The sequence below is a fragment of the Phascolarctos cinereus genome, unplaced genomic scaffold (genome assembly GCF_003287225.1).
Source record: "Phascolarctos cinereus isolate Bilbo 61053 unplaced genomic scaffold, phaCin_HiC Scaffold_4;HRSCAF=312, whole genome shotgun sequence".
NCBI lineage: Eukaryota > Metazoa > Chordata > Mammalia > Diprotodontia > Phascolarctidae > Phascolarctos > Phascolarctos cinereus.
In genome coordinates, this window is record NW_027555847.1 from 514,962,344 (window position 1) to 514,983,732 (window position 21,389).

The 21,389-nt window shown below is 39.0% G+C and overlaps 1 protein-coding gene and 1 long non-coding RNA gene across 2 annotated transcripts in view; one reads left to right on the forward strand and one right to left on the reverse strand.

Annotated features, from left to right (window-relative positions):
- The first annotated feature begins 5,196 nt into the window (after positions 1-5,196).
- NDUFV2 (NADH:ubiquinone oxidoreductase core subunit V2) overlaps positions 5,197-21,389 on the forward strand; it is a 41,449-nt gene continuing 25,256 nt past the window's right edge. The window contains 1 exon segment of the mRNA XM_020985534.2: positions 5,197-5,327. Coding sequence (XP_020841193.1) covers positions 5,274-5,327 — 54 coding nt within the window. The 5' untranslated portion in view covers positions 5,197-5,273.
- Positions 16,080-21,389, reverse strand: part of LOC144456988 (uncharacterized) — a 36,446-nt gene continuing 31,136 nt past the window's right edge. The window contains exon 2 of the long non-coding RNA XR_013486242.1: positions 16,080-21,077. This is a non-coding gene — a long non-coding RNA (uncharacterized LOC144456988). The remainder of the gene's footprint in view (positions 21,078-21,389) is intronic.

Genomic DNA, 21,389 nt, shown 5'->3' on the forward strand with positions numbered 1-21,389 from the left:
GTGTGTGTGTGTGTGTGTAATAGTACACAGACCAGTATGGCTGAATTGTAGAGGAGAATAATGCTTAAGAAGACAAGAAAGATAAGAAGAAAAGTAGTGAAGAGCTTTAAAGGTCAAACAGAGGTGTTTATATATGATCATAAAGGTAACAGGGATACACTGGAGTTTACTGCTTGGGGGGCAGGGGATGTGACATGGCCAGATATGTGTTTTAGGAATATCAGTTTGGCAGCTATGTGGCAGATGGATTGGACAGAGAACAGAATAGAAGCAGGGAGACCAATTAGAAGGTTAGGTAAGAGGAGAAGGATAAGGGCTGTGTGAATGGAAGGAGAGAAAAGGGCATATCCAAGAGGTGCTGTAGAGATCTGACAACTGATTGGATATGTGAAGACAGGATGAAGAACAGAGAATGAGACTGATGTTGAGAACCTGGGAGTCTGAGAGGATAGTAATGCCTTTGATGGTAAAAAGAAAGTGCAGAAGAGAATTGGGTTTGGGTGGGGAAAGATAATGAGTTCTGCTTTGGATATGTTGAGATTAAGATGCCTGCATAACATCCCAGTCTGAAATCTTTAGTAGGCAGTTGGTGATGCCAGAAAGAACTCAGGAAATTGACTAGGGTTGGGTATATAGATACAGAAATCATCTGCATATAGATGTGAACATGGGGGCTCTAAATGAGAGAGTATGGAAAGAGAAGAGAAGAGGGCCCAGGACAGAGCCTTTTAATAGGTTAGACTATATCTGTAGAATTGTTCTAGTGCTGCCTCCTGCATTTTTGGAAGGGCATTGATTAACGGAAGTATACCCAAAGGAAGGAAACCTCAAAATAGTGAGGGTACTTGAAACAATGTCATAATATTTGTTGAAGAAGCTGGTGATACATAGATTGAATAGGAGGCTTATGGAATATAATATGGTATATATTATAACATATATATCATTGTATTCAAATGCAAAGTTCTACCTCTTTCTTAACGTCAGTGTTTTATTGACTGAAAGAAAATCCTGAAGCTGTTCTGAGTGGGTCCACTACAAATTTATGTAAAACAACCTCATCTGAGCCCTTACAGTAGATACTGTAAACTAAACCTGTCCAAAACTGAGCTTAATATCTTCTCCCCTAAACTTTCCTCCCTTTCAAACTTCTTAAACTGTCAAAAGCAACACCATCCTCCAGTCCACAGGCTCACACTTAGGAGTCACCCTGTATTCCTCACTCTCTTTCACCCCTCCATATCCAACCTGTTGCTAAGGTCTGTTTATTTTACCTTTGCATCATTTCTCTAACATGCCCCCTTTACTCCTCTAATACTGCCATGACTCTGATGACACTTGATTACTTCATGCTTGTACTGTTACAATAGCCTGCTAGAGGGGGCTATCTGTCTCAAGTCTCTCCCCACTCCAACTCATCTTTTATTCAACCGCTAAAGTGATTTTCCTGTGTGCTGTCATTCTTCCCACCCCTCACACTCAATAAACTCCAGTGGCCTTCCAGATCAAATGTAAAATACTAGGTTTGGCATTTAAAGTCCTTTATAACCTAAGCCCTCCTTTCCAGTCTTCTTATACTTCATTCTCCAACACATATTCTTTGATCCAATGACATTGGGCTGTTCCACAAACAAGGAACTCCATCTCTAGGCTCCAGAGGTTCTCTTAGTCTTCACTGTCTTCTTTCAAGTCCCAGCTCAAGCACAGCTAGATGGCCGCTAGGTGGCACAGTGGATAGAGCACTGGCCCTGAAGTCAGAAGGACCCTGAGTTCAAATCTAACCTCAGACCAAACACTGGACACTAGCCGTGTAACCCTGGGCAAGTCACTTAACCCAATTGCCAACAACAACAAATCAAGTCCCAACTAAAATCCCACCTTCTACAAGAAGACTTTTGCAACCCCTCTTAATTCGAGTACTTTCTCCCTTAATTATTTCCTATTTATCCTGTACATAGCCTGTTTGTACATATTTTTGTATCCCTAGAACTTAGCATGGTATTTGGTGCATAGGTGGTACTTAAAAAATATTTACTGACTGACTTTACCGCCATGTATGGCTCAAGTGGAAAAATCCTATCAAAGTCTATAACTTAGATTTCAAACTTAAAAAGAATAGCAGCTTTCCACTGAAAGTCTTATGCTATCTCACGAGCATTACACATTACACTCCCTCTAGCCCAGGGAGCAGACTGGGAAGTTCTACAGTTTGCAGGTTTAGTAATTATTCTGAAAGTGGCAGAAGAGTTTCATCCATCAGGAGAGCAGAAAGACTAGTACAGGAGTAGTCTTGACCAACATGTGAAATGTAGGAAACACCATTCGCTAATGTCTTATAATAATTTTGCTTTGTGATAGACAAAATACATATATTATTGTTTGTGGCTACTCTTCTTCCTCCCCTGCCTCCAACGACATTGTAAGCATTGGTGGGAGAGTGTGATCTAGGTCTGTGAGTAGACTTATACTTTTGCCTCCACTTTAGTTCAGGGCTCATCACCTTTTGCTTAGATTATTTGGATAGCCTACGATTGGGCTTGTCTGCCTCAGGTCTCTCACCACTTTAGTCCATCCCCCACACTGCTGCCAAAGTCATTTGACTATCTTCAAGCTCAGATCAGAGTAAGTGATTCCTCTACTTAAATCAATTACAATAGCTTTCTATTGCCTTTAGGATAAAATAACCTGATCTGTGATAGGAGGAATATCCACAAGGGTTCCTTGTGCCCCTCCCCACTAAGAGTTAGGTCAGATTTCTCCTAAAAGGCAACAAAGACAGGACTTGATTGGCCTAGGAGTGGGGTGCCTTGAGGAAGCTCCCACAGCCCCTAGCTGTATTGATATGATTTTCTGGTTACCTCAAGGCATGAAAGGTCCCACCCTAATGGCAGTGCCTTCCCTCTCAATCTACCTTGTTTTAACTATATGTAATTTGTATTTTTTCACTTTATATTATATATGTTTATATATGTTCTTGTCTCCCCATTAGAATATAAGTTCCTTGCATGTAGAGATTGTTTCCTGACCTGTACTTGTAGCCCCAATACTAAGCACAGTTCTTGGCACATTTAGGGCAAATAATGATGATGATAATTAGAATTTATATAGCCCTTTGAGATTTGCAAAGTGTTTTAAAAACATCTCCACAACAAATCTGGAAAGGGTTTATATTTATAATATATAAAAGAAGTTATTATTCCTATTTTGCAGAAGAGAAAACTGAGGCAGACAGAAGGTAAGTGACTTGCCCAGGGTTACATAGCTAGTAAATGTCTGAGGCCAAATTTGAACTTTAGTCTTCCTGACTTCAGATCCAGCACTCTTATCTACTATATTTCTTAGTTTCCTTAATAAATACTTGTTTACTGATTTATTAAACTGATTGATTTATAGCTGTGTGACTGATTCTCTAAGGAATCAACCTGATCTGCTAGTATGAGGTTGGGTGAGTGAGCCAGCCAGTCTCAGCCCAGGAAAAGACAGAAACAGGCTTTTTGCCTCAATGGGTGTTGGTGCTCCACCAGGACTGCACAAATAATTACAGGGTTGTTTGTTTTTAACAGAGAAGAGAGATCAGGTTTATCCTTCAAGGCCTCAGAAGGCAGAATTAAGGCTCACTGATTGGAAGTAGCTGATAACATCAGTTCTTTCTCAGATCAAGTCCAAGTTGGACCTAATCTTTGGTACCTGGGGTTTTGTCTTTCCTAATTTTTACATCTCATTTTAAAAATCTAGCTGAAGGCACTGTGTTTTCTGATCTCCCTCTTCCCTGAGCACAGCAGCCTGGGTTCAGAAATCTCCCTCACTGGATTTCTAATCTTTATTAAAAAAAAAAAGTTGGATACTTACTCCTTCTGGCACCCATTCCCTTTCCCTTTCCGGTCTGCAATAGACTCAAACCCCCAGAATTCCTTTTCTAGGGTTTACTTACAAGCAAAAAGAAAATATACAAATTCAGAATTCTTTACCATAGTAAATGAGAAGTGGGTAAAAAAGACAACTGCCCAATCCCAGGCTGAATGCTGCATAAACTTCCCAAAATAATCTTTCAAATTCTCCAGACCTAGCTTAGCTTTTAGGGTTTCTTGTAGGCCAATTGTTGTGTCCTGTCTCCGTGTGGACAGTACTGTCTTTTCTTGGCAAAAGATATAGAGTGGTTTGCCATTTTCCTTCACCAGTGGATTAAAGTAAATGACTTGTCCGGGGTCAAACAGCTATAAGTGTCTGACACCATATTTGGACTCAGATCTTTTGACTCCAGCCCCAGCACTCTATCCACTGAGCCACTTAGCTGCCTCCTGCCAGTGCCTCTATCCAAAAGCTCTTCTGGTTTTTTTTGCTTCCTGGTGGCCTACAGTGAAATGAATGGTCTGTTTCAGAGCAAAACAAACCCAGTATTGGAGTTTCTAACTCGTATGTTCTTGTCTACTTTCAAATTCTAGGCTTGCCTTCAGGCACAGTTACAAGACTGTCTCATTGCAGGTCAGCTAATGGGTACTCCATTCATATTTCTACTTATTCACTAGTTATCAGACTTCTCTTTTCTCTTATCTAAGGACAAATCCAAGAAATAAAGTTAGTGTTCCCATCCCCTCCAAAATCAGAACTCTTTAAGTCAACACAAGCAAGGTTCACTCCCGAAAGCGAAAGTGCAAAAGAAAAGACCTTAATCTGTTTGAAAGGGAAACCGATTTCCAGTTAAGTTCTCTGAAGGGAGGGACTGTTTCCATGTTTGTTTCCAGGTTCTTAGCTTCGATTGGGCTTTTTAAAAGACAGAAGTGAGATTTGTGTGTTAGTCCTCCAAGCAATAATGAATTTTTTTTTAATTAATAAAGATTTATATGTATTTTGAGATGCACCAAGTGGAGTTTTTATTTAACTTATAAGACTTCAGGAAATTAGACACATGTTCTTCTTCCACTGGACTGAAGGGCTCCATGGAAAGCTCTTCAGGGGGACCGTCCGCGAAATCGCAGAGGGGGAGAGGGGCGGCCGCTCCCTGACAGCCCATTTTCACTTGGCGCCTCCATCTTCGCCGACCTTGAGCCCACCTCGCTGGCCCCTCCCTGCAGCGCGCAGCCAGCCCGCCGCAGAGCAGAGCCGCACCCGGGCCGCTCGTCCTCCCGCGGCGTCGGGAGCAGCGACGGCGACGCGCCCGGGCCCTTCCGTTCGGTGGTCGGGGATAGGTGTCGAGAGCGCGCACGCTGTGCGTTCCGGGCTCGTGCCTGCGGATTTCGGACTCAGCTGGGGGAAGCCGAAGAATCTGAGCCGCCATGTTCCTCTCCTCGTCACTCCGGGCGGGGGCCGCCGGTCTCATCGCCCACTGGGTAAGGAGGCTCGGGATGGATTCTTGCACAGCCGCCGCCCGTCCTCTACCCTCTCTTCAGTTTGGGCGCTGCAGCCTCCCGCGCACTAGGCGGGCCTGCAAGCCCGGCAAGGACGTCGCGGCCTTGCTTTGCTCCTGGGGGTGACCGCCGCCAGGGGCGCTGGGAGAACGCCGGCCGCAGGCGGGCGGCCTTTAACTTGGGTCAGCCGCGGAGGTGCCCCAGGAGCCCGCTTCCCAGCGCGGTCAGGGAGGACTAGGAGGCAGGAGCTGCCTCTCTAGGCCTATTTTTCTGGGCTTCATCTAACGTTGACAACAGAACGTGTCCCCGAGAGACCATCCCTCCCCGACGGAGGCTCGGGGCAGCCAGCCCACGCCCGCCCAGTCCTCCTTTGTCCCCATAGGGGGCGTCCTAGCTGTGCATCGCCTTGTACTGCAGCGCGTGGGTGACCTTGTGTCCTATTTCTGGAAAATACTTGTGGGACTGACGGGGGGATCACCTTATCTTGCAGAATTATTGGCGAGAACCATAGGTCACAAATATGACCATAACCAGAGGTTGCATCTGGTGGGAAATTTTTTGACTTACCATGATCTTAGAGATTTGACTGTTTGCAGGTGCCACTGAATCAGGAAAATACTGGGTCCATTTTTTAATGTAGTCCTTAGGCCAATATTTATACATACCTATTAATGAGCCATTGAACTGGGGTTATCATGGATAAGGGGACAATCTCTTGTTCCTTGAATATGTTTTGTGTTGCCTTGTTTTTGAAGGATTGTGGTCTGCAATATAGACACGTTAGACTAATACAGTCCTAAAAAAGTAATCAGCCAATGGTTAGAAATTACAGGAAGACAGATTTAACTTCAGCATAAGGAAGAATAATAATTGGAGCTTTCTGAAACAGAAATAGACTGTTTCTTGAGAGATATTGAATTCCCTGTCACTGGAAGTGTTCATCTCATTGCTTTTGTCAGGAATGATGTAGAAAGAATTCATTATTCAGTTTGGACTAGATGACCTCTAATGTTCTATGTAATTTAAGATACAGTTTCAAATTGAACCCATGGTTCCTTCAAACATCTAATTCTCCAATAATAGTGAATTATAGGAAAAGTATTAACTTGCTAGGGGAAGGATAGTGTGTGTGTATGTGTATGTATATATATATGTATATGTATGTGTGTGTATATATATATATTATATATAGTAAACTTTTGAATCACTAATCTGTTAAGAGTTATTTGAGGGAGTATGTGGGCAAAAGAGAACCCGTTTATGTAATTCCAGTGGTTCCTAAACAAAACAAAATTGAGTTATGGAATTGGAGTGGGTAGATGTTTGTTATGAACTGCAAACTGTCTTAAAAAACAGAAGACAATAGGATAAAGGAACGCTTATCTGAGTGAAGAAATGTTATGATCTCTGGATCAGTTCTGGGAGCAAATTTGACATTTTATAAATGATCTTGGAGGGTAGAGGTGGAAATATGAAATCTCCATATATGTAGATGATACTAAGCTCTTCCCGTTAGAGAAATGATGCATAGTTTATGGGACCACAACAGAATTATCTCATACAGCTGTGTGAGTGGGCAGAAAAGTAGCACATGAGCTTGAGAAGGGCAGAGTAATAAGTCTAGGGGAAAATAATAAGAATTATGCTTATCGATGTTGGATTTAGAGCTAAAATTTGCAGCCCGGGCAAGGGAACTGTGAATCATCATCAGTTCTCTGAAGGTGCCAACCATATTAATTTCAGCTTTCATGTATCTGTATTTAGTATTTTACTCAATTTGACAAAACATTTTTAAAGCACCCACTATCTACAAGGAAAGCAGTGTACTAGATGCCAGGAATACAAATAGAAAAACTGAAATGCCCTACCCTAAAAGAGGTTGTGTTCTGAAGGGATACTATATGCAGGCAAATAAATACAAAGTAGCTTCAAGAATAGAGTGCATTTTAAAAAGGAGGGAAGGAGATCAGTCAAGTCTTTGTGTAGGAGATAGCACCTAAACTGAGCTTTAAAGGAAGCCAGGGACTCTGAGGTATAGGTGAAAGGGGAGTACATTCAAGACATGAGGGATTACTTGTGAAAAGGTATAGAGGTATTAGATAGAATGTCATGTCACTAGCTGGCCAGTTTTGACTGGAACAGAATTTGTGAAGGGAAATAAAATGAAATAGAAGTGAAAAATTAGGTGAGAGCTAGGTTGTGGAGGTCTTTAAATGCTAGGCAGAGGATTTAACATTTTTAATCTTAGAGGTAATAGGGAGCCTTTGAAGTTTTTTTAGCAGAGGGCTTAACATGGTCAGATTTGTGTTTTAGGAATATCAATTTGATGGTTTTGTGGAGGGTTGTCTGGAGAGGGATAAGGAACCAGGGAGACCAATTAGGAGTCTACTGCTATGATCCAGATGAGGGGTGATAAGGGTCTGAATTAGGGTGGGGGCAGTGTGAATGGAGGGGTGGAGATATGGTTAAACTACATGGAGATAGTATCAAATAAAATTTGGTATTTAATTGACTGAGAGTTCAAGGAGGTGGAAAAGCCCAGAATGACTCCAAGGTTTTGAAACTGGGTGGCTGGAAGGATTGGTCTTGCCATAGACAAAAATGGGGAAGTTTGAAGTAGAGATAGGTTTTGGGGGAAAATTAATTCCATTTTAGATTTATTGAGTTTGCAACACGTGTGGCACTTAAAGGTGGAGATGTCTAGCAGGCACTTGGTAATACAGGATTTAGAGTTCAAGAGAGAGAGAGAGAGATTTAAGACTGGTATATACATCTGAGAATCTTTTACATAGAGATGAGTATTGAACAAAAACTAAATGTGACCTGATGAGATCACCAAAAGAAAGAATGTAGAGGGAAGAGAGGAAAACCCAATACAGAGCCCATACTTAATGGCAGTGGGATACCAGTCTAGGAAAGGAGGCTGAGCAGCACTGAGGCTGGTAATAAGCAGACTAGTAAAGATCAAGAGAGTGCCCAAGAGGAGGGGGTGTTTGAGAAAGGGGACAACTGAGAAAAGGGCTTTAGATTTAGCAATTGAGATTTTTTGGCAACATTGGAGGGGAGTAGAGGAGAGGATGTGTGTGTGAAGTCAGAGAGTCCAGACAATCCTTTATAGAAGTTTGGCTGGGAAAGGGAGAAGCAATATAGCACAGTACCTTGATGGACTAGCAAGATCAAGTTGGAGATCTGTGCATGCTTATATATGTGGTAGAGCAGGGGCCAATATAAGGAGGGTGAAGTGTGTGGTAGTGAGGATGATAGGGTCAAGACTAGGAAGGGGGAAAGAAGGGAAGCCAGAATAGGAATGATGGAGAAGGGAGGGGGTGGAAGAACTGGAGGTGACACTGAGGTTGAAACTTAGGTTTAGGAGAGATGAGGCAGAAGGAGATATTGAAGGATAAGAGATTGTAGTTAAAGAGAAGAATTCCAGGGTTCTGTTTTATAGATGTGGAGCAATTATAATAATTGTTAGAGCAAGAGAGGACAACATGGACTTTATGGTTACAAAGCTCTTGAGATACATTATTCAGTTTTCAATCTTAACAGCAACCCATGGATTCAGGTAGTAGCAGCATCTCTCCTTTTATAAAAGAGGCATCTGAAGTTCACAGGTCATATAGCTGTTGGCAGATGTGTGGTGTAATGGGAAAAGGCTTGTATTTAGAGTCTGGACCTGGTTTTAAATTCTCAATTTGCTATCAATCTTTGACTGCTGGTGGATTTATTTTGATTTAGTTTAGAAGCTGTAAAATGAAGGATTTGGACTGAATGATGTGTAGGGTCCCTTCTAGCTCAAATATTTATGATGTCTTTAAGGTGTTTGGATACAGAAGATAATTAGGACAGACATAATTTGGGATTAGAATCTTGGTCAGTCCATAGTTCTTTCCACTCTCCCCTGTAGTTTTAGAAGAAAAAGTCATCATGTTGGACTATTTTCTTTCCTTACCTCAGGTTTTTAAGTGTTCAGTAATTATCAGGAATGTATTGGAAATAAAACCAAAATATTAGCATTTAATAAGTACTATTGCTAAGCACTGTACCCTGCATTAGGGATACAAGACAAACAAAATGAGGAGCTTACTTTATGCTTGGGAGAGATACACATGTGTACACATCTAAGCAAATACAAAATGTATACAAAATAATTTCAGGGATAGGGGGTGCTAACAGTTGGGAAAGGTCTTATGTAGAGGCTGGCTCTTGAGCTGAGCTTTGAAGGAAACTACCAATTCAAAGAAGCATAAATAAAGAGTAGTGTAGTGCTCTGCTCAGAGGCCTGTAGACAGGAAATGAAATGGCATGTATGAGGAACAGCGAGAGAGCTATTTGACTGGCAAGTAGAGTTCCGAGAAGGGAAGTACTCTGTAATAAGGCCTGAAAAGCTAGGCTGGAGTCAGGTGGTGAAAGGATTTAAATTCCTAACAGAGGAGCTTATACTTTAACTTGCAGCAGATTTTTGATAGCTTGCTCAGATTTGCGCTTTAGGAATATAAGAAGGAGGTGAGTGGAAGATGGTTTGGTGACGTTGCATATCTGGAAGGTACTCTGGGCAAGTCATTTAACCCTTTTTAGCCTCAGTTTCCTCATCTATGAAATGGAAATAATAGCACCTAATTCAGGATTATTTTTGAGAATCAAATGTGAGAGTATATGTCGTGTGCTTTGCTATGTTAGCATATTGTTTTTATAATTATCAGAGAAGGGAGGACTAGCAGCCGGAAAATCAATTAGGAGACTCTTGCAATAGTCTAAGCAAGAGGATTTGACCTCAACTGAAGTCAAATCCTATAGTTTTCTTCCCTTGTGTGGCTAACCTCTTTGAAAAGGCCATCTATTTTCAAAGCCTCTACTTCTCTTCCTCTTAACTTTGTACTCAGACTTCTGACCTCATCATTCAACTGAAACTGTTTTGTACAAAGTTACCGGTGATTTCTTAATTGTCAGCTCTAATGGCCTTTTCTCAATTCACCCTCTTTATACTCCTTCCTCTCTGGGTTTGTGACACTGCTCTCTCCTGGTTGTCCTACCTAACCAATTTCTCCTTCTCAGTCTTCTTTGCAGCATATTTATTCTTCCCAGTCATGCTTCCTAAACCATGGGTGTCCAAGCCTCTGTCCCAGGCCTCTCTCTGTACTACTTTTCTAGGTGATTTAATCAATTCTTATGGATTCAGTTAGCCTTTCTGTGCCAGTGAGTCTCAGATCTACTTAGCTAACCCTAATTTTTCTCCTTACCTTCATTCTTACATTTCCAGTTGCCTTTTGGTTCTCTCTAACTGAATGTCTTATAAACAGACATCAGATTCAGTAGGTGTCATCACTGCCTCCTTAGTACTCTCATCCTTCATATCAGTTATTGTTTCAACTTCTGTAATATCTCTCACATATGCTGCCTTCTCTCCTCTGACACTGCCACCATCTGGTCTGGGTTGTCTTTGCATCACAACTAGACTTTTGAAATAGCCTCCTGGTTAGTTTCCCTACCATATAACTGTCAAATTGATCATCCTAAAACAAAGGTCTTAGCAGATCACTGCCTATTCCATAAATTCCAATGGTTCCATGTCACCTTCAGGATCAAATATAAAATCATGTTTGACCTTCAGAGCCCTTCCTACCTTTCCAGCTTGCTTTCCCTCAAACATAGCATTCTATCTCCTGACTTAAGACATTTTCTTTCTTTCTTTCTTTCTTTCTTTCTTTCTTTCTTTCTTTCTTTCTTTCTTTTTCTTTCTTTCTTTCTTTCTTTCTCTCTTTCTTTTTCTTTTTCTTTCTTTCTTTTTTAATAATTTATTTTTAACTTTCAACATTCACTTCCACAAGATTTTGAGTTCCAAATTTTGTCCCCCTCCCTCCCCATATCCCACTCCAAGACAGCATGCAGTCTGTTATAGGCTATATGTATACATTCATATTAAACATTTTCACATTTGTCATATTGTAAAGAAGAATTAGAACCAATGGGAGGAACCACAAGAGAGAAGAACAAAAAAAAAAAGCAAATAGTATGCTTTGATCTGCATTCAGACTCCATAGTTGTTCTTCTGGATGTGGATAGCGTTTTTCATTGGGTCTTTTGGAGTTGTCTTAGATCCTTGCATTGCTGAGAAGAGCTAAGTCTATCAAGTTAGTCATCACACATTGTGGCTGTTAACTGTGTACAATGTTCTCCTGGTTCTACTCACTTCACTCAGCATCAGTTCATGTTAAGTCTTTTCAGATTTTTCTGAAGTCCACCTGCTCATCATTTCTTGTAGCACAAGTAGTATTCCATTACATTCATATACCACAGCTTGTTCAGCCATTCCCCAATTGATGGGCATCCCCTCAATTTCCAATTCTTTGCCACCACAAAAAGAGCTGCTCTAAATATTTTTGTACATGTGGGTCCTTTTTCCATTTTTATATATCTTTGAGATATAGACCTAGTAATGGGATTGCTGTATCAAAGGGTACGCACAATTTTATAGCCATTTGGACACAGTTCCAAATTGCTCTCCAGAATGGTCGGATCAGTTCACAACTCCACCAGCAATTCATTAGTGTTACGATTTTCCCACATCTTCAACATGTATCATTTTCCTGTTTTGTCATGTTAGCCAATCTGATAGATGTGATATGCTACTTCAGGGTTGTTTTGATTTGCATTTCTCTAATCAATAGTGATATAGATCATTTTTTCATGTGACCAAAGATAACTTTAATTTCTTCATCTGAAAACTGCCTGTTCATATCCTTTGACCATTTATCAATTGTGGAATGACTTGTATTCTCATAAATTTGACTCAGTTCTCTATACATTTTAGAAATGAGGCCTTTATCAGAGACACTGGTTGTAAAAATTGTTTCCCAGCTTTCTACTTCCCTTCTAATCTTGGTTGCGTTGGCTTTGTGCAAAATCTTTTCAATTTAATGAATCAAAATAACCCATTTTGCATTTTGTTATGTTCTCTCTCTTTTTTGTTTGGTCATAAATTCTTCTGTTTTCCATAAATCTGACAGGTAAACTATTCCTTGCTCTCCTGATTTGCTTATACTATCAGCCTTTATATCTAAATCATGTACCCATTCTGACTTTATCTTGGTATAAGGTGTAAGATGTTAGGTAGTCTGTGCCTAGTTTCTGCCGTACTATTTTCTAGTTTTCCTAGAAGTTTTTGATGGTGAGTTCTTATCCCAGAAGCTGGAGTCTTTGGGTTTATCAAATAGTAGATTACTATAGTCATTGACTACTCTGACTTAGGACATTTTCACTGGTTGTTCCCCAAGCCTGGAATTTTTCCTCTCTCCACTCCGTCTGCTGGCTTCCCTGACTTCCTTCATTTTCTGGCTAAATCCTACCTTCTTTCTACAAAAAGCTTTTCCTGATATCCCTCAATGCTAGTGCTAAATGCTTCTATGATTATCTCCATTTTGTCCTGTATATATCTTGCTTGTACATTATTGTTTGTTTGTATCCTCTGTTAAAACTGAGCTCCTTGAGACCAGCGACTGTATTGCCTTTCCTCACATTCCCAGTGCACAGTGCCTGACACATAATAGATACTTAGTAAATGTTTATTGACTTAGCTAGAAAGTTGGTGTTGTGATTGACAGAAATAACAGAAAAGGGTGCATTTTGAAGGAAAGATAATGAATTGTGTTTTGGACATACTGAGTTTTAGCTGCTTATGCAGTTATAAATATCTACTAGACAATTGCTAATCTGGGATTAGAGCTCAGAACAAAGAGTAGGACTGAACATGTATATATATAACACACATATATACACACACACACACACACACACACACACACACACACACACACACACGCAGGTGCCCACTCAGGGAGGAATCTGCATAGAGATTATTGAGTCCTTGGGAGCTAATGAGATCACTCAGAAAGGATGGAGAGGATCCAAGTTAGGTGATGGGCTATAGGTGATGATCCAGAAAAGGAGGCTGAGAAGAAGCACCAGGGAAGAGAAGGGTTCCAGAAACTTACACCATTTCAAGAGGCAGGAGGTGGTCAGCAATGTCAGATGCTGAATACGATGCCAGAAGAATAAAGACTGAGAAATCCTATTAGATAGGGCAATTAAAGGAGGAATCATTCCTGACTCTAAAGAGAGCTATTTCATCTAAGTGATAAGGTCAGAAGCCAGCCTGCTGGCAGTTGAGATAAGAGTGAGAGTAAAGGGAATGGAGGTCACAAGTATAGATAGCATTTTCTAGACATTTGACTGTGAATAGAGGGAGGTCCAACACAAGAACTCAAGAGTCAGCATGGTGTGAATTAGAGCTGCCTCTGACAGTTGTTAGCCATGTGACCACAGGCAAATCACTTAACCTCTCTGAACCTTAGTTTCCTCATCTGTAAAATGAAGGGGTTGGTCTCATGACTTCTGAGGTCCCTTCTAGCTCTAGGTCTAGGATCCTGTGATCCATGTAGGGGTGATGTGAGGAATAGAATGGGGATAGGATCTAAGATACAAGTAAAAGAGTTGACTTTGGCAAAAAAAAGGGCACCCTCTATTAGAAGAGAGGAAAGGAAGAGAGAATGGGGGATGATGTCAAGGAGTTTTGAGATGTAGGAGAGGAGGTTATAGTGAATGATTTCTGTTTTCTCAGTAAAGTGAAATGCACTGTGCCTAAAATATTACACATAGTTCTTATTGCATCTTAAAAAATTACAAAGCTAGAAAAGGAGAAATAAAATAAGTTCTAGACTAGGTCTCAAGAGATTAGGACTCAAATTCTGGGAAGATGAAAATTGATGGAGATCAAAGTCTAAAATCATTAGAAGGTATGGACTAAGTAAAAATAATTTAGAAGATAACCCATGATGCTTGAAGGTGATTATCATTGACCAAGTAAAAGAAAATACTACTTTATATAGAGAACATTGAGATAAATTTATGGATAATGATGTGATATTCATGGAATGTTTCTTAACCTTTTAGGTTTTGAGGAAATGCCCCAAGCATTCCTTGATACCATTCCCAGATAGAATACTGTTGGATCACTGATCGTAAGCAGAATGCCATTTATTAGCATTTTAAATATGATTCTAGAAAGCCATATGCTGTACATATTTGAGGCAAAGATTTGGATGCAGTGTACCCTGAAGAAGCAAATGGCGTAGTTAGCCTGTAAAGTACAATGTGATGATCTTAGTTTTATTGAAGATACAGTGCAGCTATCGGTTCTGTTTTGTACTCTTACTTCTGACCTTCTATGAATAAAGGTGGGATTCTTTATGGGGGTAATTCATTACCTGAAAGAGGAGTTCCTTGACTTTGTAGATAAAAGATGTAAATTAGGTAAATAAGTTTCAATTGGTCAAAGATTAATCTTTCAGTAAGTTTTTATTAAATGCTTACTAGGTTTAAAGTACTACTCTAAGTGCTAGGGATAAAGAGATAAAAATGAAAAAATGCCTCAAGAAACTTGTATTTGAATGGGAAGAGAATATGTGCACACATAAATTTACATAGAACCTATACAAAAATGAATATTAGGTAGTTTTGGGAGGGGGTTTCTCGGCAGTTAGGGGGACCAGGAGAGGTTAAGAAGGGAATCCATTCCTGTTTAGGGACAACCAGAACGAAAGCTTGGACATGGAACATCAATTGCTTTGCTTTTTAAATTAAATTTATTTTAAACTTAAATACACAATAAGAAAAGAAAAATATATTATGAACTTAAGTATTAAAACTTAAATACAAAATAAGAAAAGGGAAAAAATGCATTGCCATAATTCATGACTATTAACCGAATTTTATGAAACCTTGTATGGAAGCATGGAGGAATTGTATTGGTGGAAGGAGTGCAAACTTGGATGACATCACAGGTCTTTTATTGTAGGATTTTTAAAAATAAATTGTAATGAAAATGTAGCTATTATTGCCATTAAAAATAGAAAACCAAGAGTTGTCTATATAGAATATAAATGTCGTAACACTTGGAGGCATGGTGAGGAATGCTAAGAACTGAATGAAAAAGTACTATAGATCAAGAAGTTAAAAATAATACTTAGGCAGCTGCTATTTTTAGTTTTAACTCCTGGCATATTAACTCATAACTAGTGGTCAAACCCCAAAGTAGTCATTAATGGTTAATAGTCATTAATGGTCAACTTAGAAGGCAGTCTTTAAGAGAGTGCCCCAGGGATTTAATTTTGGTTTTGTGCTATTGAACATTTTTATCAGATCTGGGGGATAGCCTCTATATGGCATGCTTATCAGATTTGCAAATGACACAAAGCTAGGATGGATAGATTGCAGATTGAAGGACAAGATCATGTCTTTCTAGGTAGAATATTGAGCTGAAGATAAGATGACATTTAATGTTATATTTTGGTTAAAAAAATTAGCTTTCCAAAAGTAAGCTGGGAGAGGATAACTATTATTTCATCTTTAAAGAAAAAAAAAGATCTGGGGGATTTAGTAGACTGCAAGTTCAATACTAGTCACAATAGAATAGTGGAAAGAATGTTGGATTTGGAGTCAGAGGATTGGAATTCAAATCTCAACTCAGTCATTTGCTACCTGTGTGACTTTATGCAAGTAACTTAATTTTTCCAGGTCTCATTGTCTCATTTGTAAAAAGGTTTGACTGGCTGATCTTAAAGGTGTCTTTCAGTTCTAAATCTGTAATCCTAAGTATGGAGTTAGTGAGAGGAATGAAGACAAGATGTGTAGATAGCTTCTTTAAGCAACAGAATAGAAAATATTAACTCAAAATGGTTTACTTTAAAATATAAAATCTTTAATTTTATCATTTCTGGAGCTCTTAGTTTTGCTGTAAGGGAATATCAATCCTGAGAGGAAATAATAAGCTCTCTAAAAAACATAGTGCTGCAAACTATACTGTAGAGAATCCTAAAATTTTCTTAATTCCTTTTGAGGCAGTCTGGTTGTTAAAGTGAGTAAGCTGGAATTGGAACCTACATTATTACTTCTGCTTTATATCAGGACATGTTCTTACTAGGAAAATTATTTGGATTTTCTGTAAACATTTATACTTCTCTCATTTGGAACTTATTGAGTGGGTTGTAAACATTTCATAGTCTAGTGGAAAAACTTTATATACTTGGAGTCAGCCCAGGTTGAGTAGGCTTTTTTCTCCACCAGCCTACCTCTAATTGGTATTAGAACCATTCTCTTACCCACATAAGATAGAACTGAGATTGTCCATCAAAGAATGCTAATTCAAATGCCTAGGATCTTGGTTTTTCCTTTAGTTGAATGATGGTTAAAATAATTTGTTCCTTGCTCATCTAACATGGTTTTGAGAATAAATGTGGTGATGTAAGTGAACTGCTTTAGATGCTAAATATAAATTTATAAGACAGCATTGAAAGGCAGTTGTGTACCCACTTAATAACAGTTTTGTGAATTGAGGGGTACTGATTTTGTTAAGTATCGCTGTACTTTTATAATAGCACATTAGAAGGTCATAATAGTGTTATATCTTTTCTTTTCTTTTTTTTTGGCTAGGCAGTGGGGTTAAGTGATTTGCCCAGGGTCACACAGCTAGTAAGTGTTATGTGTCTGAGGCCTTATTTGAACTCAATCTTGGTAAATCTTAGTAAACTTAATAGCATGTGAAATTGATCAGCTGAACCCTCTTGACTCCATGGCCAGTGCTGTATCCACTGTGCCATCTAGCTGCCCCTTTTCTCTTTTTAAAGTCAGGCAAAAGCTTTTTCAAAGAAGTTTAATTTTTTTTTATTCCAAATGTAAACACCAAAACCCCCCCAAAAATGTCCTTTTCCATATACAAAAGTAGAGCAGATGAAGATCATGCATGAAATTGAGAGTCCCTGTTAATACACAATATCTTTTTATAAGTCTGTGGGCTGGAACTTCATTGTGTTGTTAGAATCAGATAATTTGAAGCATTATTGCTAAAATTTACCTTTGGCTCCAGCAAGTGGAATTGCATTTGCTAATTTGCAAGACTGCTAAAAAGTTAATTTCTATTGTTGTTTGGAAGTTTCAGTCATGTCTGACTCTTCGTGACCCCTTTTGGGATTTCTTTGACAAAGTACTGATGTGGTCTTGTAATTTCCTTCTCCTTCTCATTTTACAGATAAGAGAACTGAGTATCCAGGTCATAACAGCTAGTAAGTGTCAGAGGTCACATTTGAACTCAGGTCTGCAGACTCCAAATCTGGTGCTCTATCCAGTGTGCTACTTAGCTGCCCAGTGAATGAAAGCTGATGTCAATCTTGGTAAACTTAATAGCATGTGAAATTGATCAGCTATAGTACCAATGAACAAACCATGTAACTCCAGAGCCAGCCATTTACTGGAAATGATGGATTCTATTTAACATACATTCTTGATTGTATGCATTAATGGAAGAGCAGCACGAGGGATAATATAAAATAGTAGATATGTACTCTTCCCTGTCAGGAACAGCATAGTTTAGGAAAGGCCAACCTATTCTTGTCTATCTAACCTATCTCTTGTAACTGTTAATTTCTCTCTTAAGTTTTTTTTTTTAGATTTATATTTTTCTTCAGAAACACTGAAGCAATCAAAATATCAGATTTGAGAGGCATAGTGTTTTCCTGTCTTGGAGTCAGGAATGACCTTGGTCTGGCATTTAGCAGTTAATAGATCTAGGCCAACCTTCTCATTCTACTGAGGCCTAGGGAGTTAAAGTGACTTGTCTATGGTTACACAGTAAGTTTCAGAGTAAACATTAGAACCTAAGTCCCCTTACTTCAGAGCTATTGCTCTCTGCATGGTCAAGATGGAAACCAGTAGAATATGCAGAGCTTCTTCTGGGCACATCTCTCTTTATGTCCCTACTTTTCAGTGCAGTGCCTGGCAGAAATTAGGCATATAGGCAGGGTTATTGTGATGAACAAATAGAAGACATATAAAGTACTGTATAACCCTTAAAGTGCTGTATATAGTAGCTGTTGTCACTCATATCTGAATGACTCAAATTTATATAGATTTCCTAGAAGCAGTTCTGAGGTAGGTAATACAGTTATCATCTCCATTTTACAAATGGGAGAATTGAGGTCCCATTAGGTTAGGGAGTCTGCTTATCACATCTCTCACACAGAGAGTGTTGTTATCCACTGCACCATGTCTGCTTCTCAGAGTAAGTGTTTGGGGCTACTTAAAAGCCAGGTTTTGGTTTTGTTAGAATTTATCTCTTTCTCTCGACATTAAGGTTATTAGTTATTCCAGGTAGATTACATTAGTTTCTCTACCACAGGGGAGAGAAGTTGTTGATCTGGAAGCTTCATGTTAAAGGGAAATGGAGAAAATCATGGGACTGTGTATGGCAGGGGCTTTGGAACTCAGCTGGATAGTAAGGGAGAGAGACTTCAGATCCTAGGATATCAGAGAGTATAGTGTGTATATTAGCATAGGCATGATAACAACTCACTATCTGGAAGTCTCTCATCTAGCAACCTTAGCTATCTGAGAAACAGGAAGTATACTTTACTACTTCCCTGGATCTATGATCTCAGTCAATAAATGTTAGTCACCTACTACATACTAAGTGCTGGGGATACAGAAAAAGACAGTCCCTATCCTGTAATAGCTCATAGTCTAATGAGGGATATATGATACACCACACCTCTCTGTGTCAGTGGTAACATGAGGGAACTTCATAAGGAAGTAGCTATTATCCAATAGAGTATGCCTTAGCTTGAAGAATTTAAGATCCTTGTGGTTGTAAAACATCCTACACAAGAATGTGCAAGTGCAGGAAGATTTCAATGGTCTGTTCTTTCTGTAAATAAGAGAAAATTGTGTCAGAATGGATGTCAAATAACAATCCCAAATTTAAAAAACCTTTTGCATTTACTTTTACATTTACTAAGTGGGCTACAATAAGCAATGCATTGTGCTTAGGTAGCAGAGGATACACAGCCAAAAATAAAATGGTTCCTTCAGGGGCAGGGGGAGGGTGAAACTATTTGTACAAGAAAGTAAATGCAAAGTAACATTTTTGAAAGCCCACACTTAACAGCTGGGATGATCAGGAAAATCCTGTCATGTAATAGATGACACTTGAGCTGAGCCTTTAAGAGAGACTAGGATTCCAAAAAACAGAGGTGAGAAGGAAGAGCATTCCAGACATGAGAGATACACACACAGATACAGACACATGTACATGACATACATACATACATACATACATATGTGTATGCGTACAAGACAAAGGCCAGGAGGTAGTGTATGAGAAATTGTGTCTGGAAAACAAGTTTGGGTGGATTGTAAAGTGTAGAAAGATTAAATGAATGGAAAGGAACCACTACAGCTTTTTGATCAAGGGAAATTTTTTTTTCTAAATGCCTGCAATTGTTTGAATTTTTTCCTTAGATCTTATCTTCAATTTCATTGTTATAGGGAACTCCTGGTGAGGAAAATCCCTGGACAAGTGCAGAAAATGTTCTGCAGATGCTTTGGGAATTGAAATGATGTGATTTTAATCAGAGTCACACAACTCAACTTGTCAAACGGAGGACCCATGTTTTCCTGACTAAGCTGACTTGCTATCCACTTTGAAATGCTACTTTTTTTGTTTCAATGTTTTTTCTAATTTTAGTTATTATTTTCATCTCAACTTGTAAAAAACACAAAATGTTATTTTTGTTTTCTTCTTTAATATTTCTTGCTTTATGGAGTCATTGTGTTCTTTTTGCTCCACTCTGCTTTTTAGGGAGTCTACTATTGGGTAAGGTTTTCAACTTTCTGTTCAAAGCTATGTCTTGCCTCTAGGGCCCAGCACAGGACCCTGCATTGATCAGTTGTTCTTTCATTTCAATTGTGACTAGCTCTTCATGACTCCATTTTGGGTTTTCTTTGCAAAGATGCTGGAGTGGTTTGCCATTTCTTTCTTTAGCTCATTTTACAAATGAGGAAACTGAGGCAGACAGGGTGAAGTGAATTGCCCAGGGTCACACAGCTAGTAAGTGTCTGAGGCCAAATTTGAACTCCGTAAAATGAGTCTTCCTAACTTCAGGCCTGGCACTGTATACACTGTGACATCTAGTTTGCCTCCCTGCGTTGATAGGATTTCACTAAATATTTGTTGAACAAATTGATTATTGTATATGAAGAGTCCGGTGGTAGTCACATTTACAATGAAATTTTAAAAGTTGGGTTTTTAATAGTATTGAGATAATTTTTAGCTATTCATTGTACTTTCATCTCCATATCCTACATTATCATTCTGTTTGACTCTAAAATTCCAGATTCTGTTAATGACAAATTTAGTAGGAAGAGAAAACAGAGATATTGGTATGTGTGTAATCAAAAACTGTTGAGACAAGTTAATACTAAGGAGATTCAATCTGTCATCTTGTAAGTCAATGTCTTCCACTATATCCCTTAAGTTTTTTCAGTTATCTTATATTTAAATAAAACCAACTGGTCCATCTAAATACCAACCCTTCCACCTTCTATTTTCTCCTAGCTGAAATCCTTTTTTCCTTGGTAATTGTTAATCCTTACCTCCTCTCTGCTTCTTGTTTATCCTCGGTGAGTTGCACTTCACTGTTAGGTTGAAAGGGATGGTCCACTGACTGTTGCTATTAAAACTCACTGAATTTGAATTTACACAATACAACCTTTTTGTGGCTCTATCTGTGTAGCTGAAGTTTGCTCCTCGGTCTTTGTAGGTTACTGCAATTAAGAATCTTTGTTGCTAGGAGGCTTTTACTTCTCACCAGCTGTAGGAATAACAATAGCATTGCTGCTTGTGCCCTAGGGGAATGAAGTAGAGGATAATCAATCTGATATCTTCCAAAACAAATCACGTCAAACATCAATTAGTGCAGTAGCTAATTTATAGGTACTATTTCTAAACCGGAGTTACTTAATTGATTTGAAGGGTAGCATAGTTGACACTTGCAAAATAGTATCTATTTTATTATGGAATGAAGACGTGTTTACAGTGATCCAAGCTTCTTTATTTAATTGGGAGAAACTGGCATTCAGACTGATCATAAGGGGAAGTTTTGTCAATGGTACATTGACACTCCACATGACAAATTGTAGTGGAAAAAGACAGACTAG